The sequence below is a fragment of the Oryza sativa genome, chromosome 8 (genome assembly GCF_034140825.1).
Source record: "Oryza sativa Japonica Group chromosome 8, ASM3414082v1".
NCBI classification, from domain to species: Eukaryota; Viridiplantae; Streptophyta; class Magnoliopsida; order Poales; family Poaceae; genus Oryza; species Oryza sativa.
Window position 1 is genome coordinate 15,890,610 of NC_089042.1, and position 9,723 is coordinate 15,900,332.

General features: G+C 37.1%; 1 protein-coding gene and 1 long non-coding RNA gene across 2 annotated transcripts; one reads left to right on the forward strand and one right to left on the reverse strand.

The window, feature by feature from the left end:
- Positions 1-282: 282 nt before the first annotated feature.
- On the reverse strand, positions 283-6,865 carry LOC107281979 (uncharacterized). The gene is made up of 5 exons (XM_015793884.3): positions 6,767-6,865; positions 5,899-5,997; positions 3,512-3,748; positions 1,034-1,171; positions 283-748 (listed from the first exon to the last, which is right to left on the reverse strand). Exons 1-5 carry the CDS (start codon positions 6,783-6,785, stop codon positions 708-710), a joined length of 534 nt encoding a protein of 177 aa, XP_015649370.1. The 5' UTR covers positions 6,786-6,865; the 3' UTR covers positions 283-707.
- A 1,559-nt stretch (positions 6,866-8,424) lies between these two features.
- On the forward strand, positions 8,425-9,601 carry LOC136351467 (uncharacterized). The gene is made up of 2 exons (XR_010734637.1): positions 8,425-8,637; positions 8,753-9,601. It is a non-coding gene; the product is annotated as an uncharacterized lncRNA (long non-coding RNA).
- Positions 9,602-9,723: the final 122 nt, after the last annotated feature.

Sequence of the window (9,723 nt, forward strand, 5' to 3'; positions counted from 1 at the left end):
ATGTGGCCGGCAACGAAAACCGTTTCGCCCGTCAGTGACTGGCTTTTTGGTATTAGTGAACTACAATTAGCTCTCATGCATGATGCCAATTTCTCTTCCCTTCTCCAAAAACTATAAAAGCACTTGTTAATTAAACTACAAGGTGCTGTTATGGTCTGTAACCTTGAATGGCACAGTTAAATTATGCTGGATTGATTAGTAATGGTGCGTGGGTTGAAAATACAGCAGATATTACAGTGATTGCAATATTTCTATTGATCATGCTAGATGGGACAGCAGGAGAGGAATTCAAGTGATCTCATAATCATTTTTCATGCAGATAGATACAACACGGGAAATATTTGACACCCTACATACATTTATATACTGACTGAATAATTAATGAATGAACACATATATATATATATATATATATATATATATATATATATATATATATATATATATATATATATATATATATATATACATGAACATCGAGCACGGAGCTAGCGACATATATAAATGTACATACTGATGAACCCAAAACAAGGTTAATTGTTTTGATACCCCCAATAATGAACCAATGAAAAAATCGAATACATAGTATGCAAAGGCTAATGAACAACATAAAGAAATTATCTGTATACACGGTGCTTCTATGAGTATATATATATGAATCCGTTGATTTTTCATCATCATCAGGAGCACTGCCAAATCAGTTACGATCAACCATTGAGTGTCGGATACCTCTTAATCGTGCCCTTGCCTTAGAAGAAGAAAGATATATGTATTAACAACAAATTAATTACTGGAGAAGTCAAAACAATAACGATGTCACATAAAACTGTCTACATACTTTATCTAGCTAGGAGAGGGTAAATTAGATGGGTAATTTTAGCATCTTTGAAAAAGTATCGAGATGTATTATATTTTTAGTGTAAAATCTTTTATACCTTCAGCTATTATATATCTTGAGGTATTAATATTTTGGTATAGTACTTACATATTCTTCCTAAGTACTGTAAAATTTCTTAGATAGATTTTTGCTCACTTGATTTTGCTCCAGCACCTCCCAGCTGCTGGCTTTTGCTACTGCTTATGCTGTTATAGTAGTACTGATCTGCAGTCTTCGACTTGTAATCAGAAGATTGCTGCGCAGGCACCCTTCCTGTCGTGCTTTTCGATGATCCTGCAGACGCACAAAATTAGTGGTGTGAAAAAAGAGAGCTTAAAAACACCTGGAAAGTTTTCTGATTACCATCATATTAATTATATACTCTTTATATATAACTAGGAAGGTAGCCCGCGCATTCGCACGGGCATGCTTGTTATTTCTTTTCGAAAACAGGTCTAACAAAATGAATTTAAATTAAAGTTATGTATTTCCCTTCTTAATTGAATGCTCATTGTTTATTTTTTCTTAAAAAATCTTAAGAAACTTTAATTTCTCATAAATATAGTTTTCTACCATCCTGCTGTCTTTAATTTATTGATTTTGTATTGATACCTTAGAAGCTTATACATGCAAGTCATGGAATTTAGTAAATTCGTTTAATTATCATTGACATTCATTTATTGATGTGTCAAAGCGAAATATGGCTTGTATGTAGAGAAGCATAAAAAAATTAAAAAAAGAATAAAATATCGTTAGGACATAAAATGAGTTTTTTCCCCTATAGCCAAGGGAGTAGATTGATTCAATACTACCTTTGCGGATTAAGTGCTTCACTAAAATAGTTCTCTCTATAAAAGTTTCAATGCTATCTTGTGGGCTAAGTACTCCACTAAAATAGTTGTGTAAAAACATTACAAAAGTTGTTTCTAAAGGTGGCCCATGGGTCTGAGCCAAGCTCGTCACATAGGAGGGTGCACATTTGAGGAACATGTGAAAAGAATGCCCGTGGAGATCATTTGTTTATGAGTGCGATGAACACAATTGTTCATTCAATTAAAAAGTTGGATAAGTGGCTTAAAGTTGACATTTTACATTGATTGATTATGAAAGTAATGGTACATACAAATCTTTGTGCCCGTATAACTATTTGCCAACGATCAATAGAACTTGATAGTTACTTTCGGTGTTCCTTTTAGTATGTAGCAAATTGGCTACATATTTTACAACTTACTGTATCTTTGGTGAGATGCACCTGCTATTTTTTTCTATATGTTGGCTAGATTGTTTCATTGTTATTAATCGATACCTTGGGTGCATGTGACACTATATATATTTCAAACAAAAAAGCCTTCTCGGGTCTAAATTGATTTCGCAGTGTGGGAGACAATTCATTTGTTCCGTGCACTGTGGTATGATTGTTGTCATGATTTAAATATTTTTGCTCTAAAATTTATGATTAAACATTAGAAATTTACGTGATCCAAACGATCACTGTTTGTGATTTTATGTTAGCTAACGTGCATTGGGCATTTAGTGACAATATTTATATTGCATAATCTTAAATGTGAAGCCTACCATGCTTACCCTATTTTATCTTTTTTGTTTGAAAGAATTAGCCATTTATACAATCATAGTAGTTTGAATACTAAATAGTTTTTATCTTTTAAGTTTCTAAAATAATTGGTAGATAAAGCTCTTAGCTCGGTCATCTGTGATATACACCTGTACTCCCAAGCTAATTTGGCCCCTATCACACATGTAGTCACAAGCTAATTTGGCCCCCATGCTGATGGTGTTCCCATTAATGTCGATGGGGGCAAAACTGTGACCGATCAGGAGTCTTAAGCGTTTCTAGGATGTTCACGTGGTGGCTTGAGAGTTCTTTTAGGAGGTTTAATGGACTTTTAGTATATAATAGATAAATATAATTATATTATTTTGACTTACCATAGTTTTAGAATGCGGGGAATAATTTTTTTTAACACCACTCATAGTTAAGTTTATTTTACTTTTACCGTTGTTGATCTAATTTAATTATTGTGAATACGTTGATAAAAATATATATGATTATTTTTTCATATTTTTTATATTTATCTAAATGACACATATAAAAGTCAGAAATTATAACCAAAATGTGACTTTTTTGAAAGTTGAAATATAATGAATATGATCTTTAACCATATATTTAGTCATAAATTATCTAACGATATAAACAGATAAAAAATATCAATTTAGATTTGTGGTTTCTAACCAACATTGCATAAAAATAGGAATAAGAGAGGGAACAGAGAAAGAGAAAAAGAGGGACCGCGGATAACATGCCGTACTTACGACTCCATGCGCACTAAAATTTTTAATTACATGAAAAAATATGTATTATTATGAGTATTGTGCATATCTAATGTGATGAAAAGATATGTTCGAGAGCGATGAATTCTAGACTACCAAGAGTGATGAATTCTACCAGCATGTAGAAAGATGCGGTGTTTTTTTTTCTTTTTCATGGAGATAATTACAAATAATCCACAACTTTGCACGACAAAGGCGCATGCACATTATTCTGGTGCTCATAACAATCATATGCGTATACTGATAGAATTTGCAACAACAGTAGAGCTAATTAAGTCGTTTTACCGGACAGGGAGTCAGCAATGCCATTGGCAACGCAATACGCCACGGACTGTACGGTGATCATGGGGTTGATGCCCACTGCGGTGGGCAGCACGCTGTCATTGCACACATACAGCTGCTCCGCCTCCCAGCTCTCGCCATGGGCGTCGATGGTGCCGTTGCCCACCGTGGTGCCCATCCGGCAGCAACCCATGTGGTGCATCGAGCAGAAGAGGCCCCACGTCTCTTTTAGAGATTGATCTAATGGTTAAAAATATTAGGTCCACCGGATTAAATGAAATTCAATAGTTTTTGCCTTTTTCTAAGAGATTTTAAGAATTTCTCTAATTTATCAGAGTGCCACGTGGTGGCTTAGGAGCATTTATAGGGTATACGTGGCAGCTTAGAAGCGTTTGTAGAAAGTTTCATGGACTTTTAATGTATAATATTATGTACCAAAACATGGTCAATATGGATCAAACAAAAAAAATCAAATATGTTAAAAAATATTTAGCCATCTAATTATTGATTTTTTTAACTCTTTAGCTAGAAAACTGAGAGAGGAAGTGAGGAAAGCGGAGACTTATCATCTGTTAGGTCATATGCGTAATTCATCAAAACTACACTTGTCATAGATGATCTTACTTCTTTGATGGATTATCCCTACAGACATATCTCAAACATTCTAAGTTTTGATCCGTTCGTTAGTATGAGAGCTATCATAAATGATTTGTCATGGATGGCTTCGCTTAAGCGTGTCATAAATTGAATGTGTAGATTGGCTTAAAAAAGTAATTATTTATTTATGTCACCAAGATCATTCATATGTAAATTAAAGTTCCACGTAAAAATAGATCTAATAATTTTTATAGTAACAAATTATGGTGCATAACCTTAATAAAAAATAAAAAAGAAAGAGAATACTGAGTGGGAGGAGCAGATGTGGTGGTTCGTACGTTTTATACGTACCTGTAGCTCCAAGAGAAAAGGGTGATCGGATCGGTGGATTTAATGTAATGGTTAGTATTACCGGGTCAACTGTTTTAACTTAAAAATAAACGGTTAGATATTTTTTTTTCTCAGAAATTATTAGAGCGTCACGTGGCGGTTTAGAAGCTTTTGTAGGAATCCCACGTGACGGTTTGAGAGCGTTTGTAGAAAGTTTAATGGACCTTTAGTATATAATATATAATAATATATTTATTTTTTGGCTAGACGATTCCTCAAATTTACATTGCACAGGCTATAATATTGATACTATAGGATTCCTCGACTTATGAGTGTTTATAGAGTGCCATGCTAAATCATATTGGTTGCTTGCGTTCTGAACAAAAGTTAATGGATCTACCTTGGTGCAAGTAAACTTAGGGGTCATCCGATGGCTTAGCTGAGCCCTTAATTAGTTGATGTCGTTTCATATCAGAAACGAAACAACTTGGAAGTTTGAACGGGATTTTTCTTAAAAAAAACAGCAAAAGTAGTTTGCAGATCAAAGTTTGAACCAAATCTTAATTGATAATTAAATTGCACCGGAGCAGTATATGTTTGGGGACTCAAGAGTTTGGATGGATCCACATCGATGGACTCATGGCACTCACGGCTGTTTTTGTGGCGCAGATCTTCTGGTGCAGGGCGATCACCAGTGAAAGAGGTCGACGTATATGTAGTCGTTGTTTCGTCGCGCATGCAGAACGTAAGGCTCACGTAGCACGTTCTTTTTTCTATATGTAAATCTAAGCGATTACCAGGACAACAGATCACGGAGGGATTACTGTTTCTTTTTCATAAATATGATCCAACGGTGTAAAATAATGGGTCCACCAGTTTAAGTGAAAACCGAAGGCTAGATGTTTTGTTTTTTTATTAGAATTTCTAGGGATTTCTCTAATTTATTAGAGCGCCACTTGGCGGTTTAGGAGCGTTTGTAAGAAGTTTCATGGACTTTTAGTATATAATAGAATAGAATAGAATAGAATAGAATAGAATAGATAGAAGATAGATAGATAGATAGATAGATAGATAGATAGATAGATAGATAGAAGATAGATAGAAGATAATGTAAATATATAGATAGTGCCCGAAAAAAATGTTTATATATATATATATACTGTTCTTTAATTCAGTATCGTTTCATGCATAAAGAAAAAATATTTTGTTTGCCGGAATGGCTTAAGAGGGGCCATCCAATGGTATTAATATTGAGAGGGAAAGGTTAAAATGAAACTTTTGAACAACATAAGGTTGTCTAGATTGATCATACGTACTGTGGAGCACACGTACACTCAAGAGCCACGTGCCAACCATATAAACACAAGCCCCTGAAATAAATAAGCCTAGCACCAAATCTATCGCCCCTAGGCCAACTAAGAAAAATAGGCTTTTTATGCCGATTCTATTTGCTAATTAATTACCATTGTAGTACGATGAAGCCGTTGATTGCGAGTCAGTAGCTCCATAGGAGGTTCCATACAATGTTGTTCCCTGCTGGGCAGGGACCGAGTTCCGAAATCCTGCGTGGATTCATCAATTTGGATTTTAGAGGCAAAATACTAATTAGGTTTTATGCAGATGCATATAAAAATATGATATGCTAGTTAGTATTCCCTCCACTCCAAAATATAAGGTATTTTTAGTGGCGGACCCAGTGATAAAATTTAGCTATGGTGGATTGATCGATGTGCTAGATCAAAGAACGTTGTACTTTCAACAAATATGATAAAATTTGTATACATAAATCACACTATATTTGCATTCATTAGCTAGAAAATATAGCACTACACACGATTAACAAAGGCAATAATCCTGAATTTTTCATGTAAGTTTTACGAGTGAAATAATTTTCACAATGTGTTCCCATTTTACAGATGTGTGCTTACTCTTGTTTCTTGTTTTTTTTTTTTTCTGTTGTTGCTTTCTGCTGTGCCTTTTGGTTAGAGCATTGGACGGTCAGTCCAATCAACAGTTATGCTTAACAAAGATAATGCAGTAAACATTTAATTCTTAGACTCTTCATTCATTTTTAGAGACACAAGTCAATTCTACCATAGCCCTTACATCCAAGTAATCAAACAAATAGAGTTTCTACCAAAACCAAATAGTCAATTAATCATCTAAGTTTGGCTGTGGCATAGCTATGGAAGCTGCCATACCATGCCACAAGAGAGGTCCACCACTCGGTATTTTCATTGGATACTAGAATGTGTTACGTACATCCGATCAAAATACATTATTATATTTTAGAACAGAAGAAGTACCATGAGTTGGTGTAATGGTACTCACCTGACCCGTACGACGACATCTTGATCTTGTCAGGCCTGTGAAATCTCTTGCTTCTGATCGATGCTCAGAGGAATACGTTATCGACGTACCGGTTGTGGAGAACTAACACATTCCATCAGTTTATATAGAGCTCTCCGTCTCAATGACGTTCAAAATTCTGAGAAAATTCATTGACAATGCACACAATTTGCAGGAGTTTTAGCTTCTCCCTTCTTCTTATGGCCAGTTAACTTAATTCAGGATTGCTCAAGAAGCAACCTCTCCTATTTCCGTGAAATGTGCATGCCATTAGCCGAGTAAAATTAAAACTCTCGACTGACAACTTCTCAAAATTTTGAGTTCATGTCAAAAAAAAAAAATTGAGTTGCTAGTACGTAGTAACGTGTACATGGCCACATGGGCAAGCCTTGTATTGACGCGTGCCTGAAATTTTCTATACCGCGTTGCGTTGACTGAATATCCATTGCAGATTCATCATGTACTAATGCTAGTTCTCGAGCTTTTGCTGAGGTTTTCCCGCCATTTTCCAACCGAACAGACGATGGTAAGTTAAGTTTGAATCGTGGACAGCTTCCACATATACGTGTTATTTGACATAATTTTTTTTGTAATAAGCAAATATCCTGGAGATTTCTCATTTCTCATGGCATCTAGAACTAAATTAGCTCATGTAATCAATGAAGAAAGGACTACGAACTTGCATGTATTTTTCGCATCAGTTTCTACTGAAATTAGATCGAGCTCAAATCTCATCTAGGGGGAAAGAGAAAAAGGAACCCGGACACAAGTTCAGCTGTTTAGTGCGGATGGTTTTGACAAAATTTCATTCAAATTAATTAATGGTCAAAACTTGTCGCGGTTATGTTCAAGCAAACGACATCCTGGACATTTCGCATTCCATCCACAGAATACTCTGAATAAACAAAATAACTAAATCTGAATTCTAAATTATTAATGCAGGGTTAGGTTATTGCAGCTAATTTTCTCTCCCGTTTCTGTTGTAGTTAGATCAAACTCAAATCTTGGAAATTTTGCATGCTAACAAATACCAGCTGTTTCCATGTTGTCGTCTTGTTGCTGCGTCTGAATAATCTGAAATGTCAATATATTCAGCTCGCAAATAATTAATCCAGTGTCGCCTGATGTTTTCCTTCCCTTTTCCATGAATAAACGATACAAAGATTTGTTCAACTTCAAGGTGCTGTCATAGTCTGAAACTCTGAACGAGAATTGGATTGGGCTGCATGGATTATTGGTATTGATGGGTCGTTGACAGAGCAATTGGGCTTTTTTGCTGTCACCGAAGAGCCCATAGGTCCAGTACCTTTCCATTCTTTTTTTTTTTTTGCGGGGACCTTTCCATTCTTCTTTATTTTATTTCTTTTTGGCAGATCAGTCTGACAGGGTCTAGAATTTTTTTTTTTTGGTCCATCAACTTTTTGTGTGTTTTTACACCCTTTTCCTGTCGATAATTCAAGAACAGGAACAGCGATCGCAATTGTTTTAGTTTATGTTTTCTTTATGCTTTTAAAAATAGAAATACTACAGAACATTATCCCTTTTGAACCGGATGACTAAATAACCATCCAGTTGAACATCTTATCCATACCAGTACACTACATATGTTGGTCTTATCGTATCCCTGTGATTCTCCTTTCCCTCCACTCTCTCTCTATCTCCCTCCCTCCCTCTCTCCCTCCCTTCTCCCCTCATCTCTCTCACCCCTCTCTCACCCTCATGGCTCACCAGCGGTGAGCACCATACAGCCATCCGTCTGTGTAGTCAACGATGATCAGTTATGTGCTGTCGTGGAAGACCGACTCCACTTGAGGTGGAGGCATTGCGGGGGCGATTCTTGAGGTTTCTTTGAGGTGGTGGCGAATCGGATCGACATGTTTTTTGTTGGTTTTTTTCTGTGTGTTTTTTAAGCATTTTAAGAGGTGATTTCTCATGTTAGTTTTTCTCATTATTTTTTGAGTTAGCTAGCCATATTGAAGAAATTTGTGTGCCTCCTGTGGGGCGTTGCCGCTGCCGCTGCCACCCCTCCCGCCGGAATTGGTGGAGGGAAGTGTGCCGCCCACCGCTGCCATCTCTCCTCCCACCGCCGCCGCCCATTGCCGTCGACATCTCCCGCCGCCTCCCTCCCGCTGCCACCTCCCGCTGCCTTCCTCCCACCGCCACCTCGAGAGAGATGGTGTGGTGGAGAAGGAGAGAGAGAGGAGAGGCACTTGTGTGGTGGAGGGGGAGCAGCAGCAGCCGCCGCCACGCCCGGGAGGGAGAGCAGCCGCCGAGGAGAAGGAGGCGAGAGGGGAGACGGAGAACCGATTTTTTTATTTATAATAATTACTCATCCCTAAATTAAACAAATAGTAATTATGGACCGATATTTACCAATATGGGAAGGACGCTAAGGTGTGCAGCGTCCAGCTGTGGACGCTGTTGTGAATCACGTCCACTTTGGGACGCTGTTGAGAATAGCGTCCACACCATGATCCCTGATCCAACCGTCCAGCGCCATGTCACCGCTTGGGTCATCTTTAACCCAAAGTTAATTAGGTGTCACCGCTTGCACTCCACTGGCCCGGTCCTGCTCTAACTACGGATGCTCTGACGAATTATTCACTCGCCGCCGATTAAGGTTTTTACTGCTTATGTATTATATATTCCACTATATCTTGTCATCGACCAATTTATCGATGTGATTCAGTCATTGGCTCTAGCTAGATTTTTACTAACATGGTACAAAAGAGCAATACTCGACTAATCATGTCCTAATAGATTGTCTCCTGCATACTTGTGTGGTGTTATAAATTAGTATTGAGCACATTTTTTTTATAGCATGTCTCACTCTTGAGCGGAACAATGCATCAACCAAGCAAGCATCTGAACATGGCATGACCTGATTTCTTTTTGTATGTAAAAGAAACATGCATCCATGAGCTGCAAAAGTTCTGTTA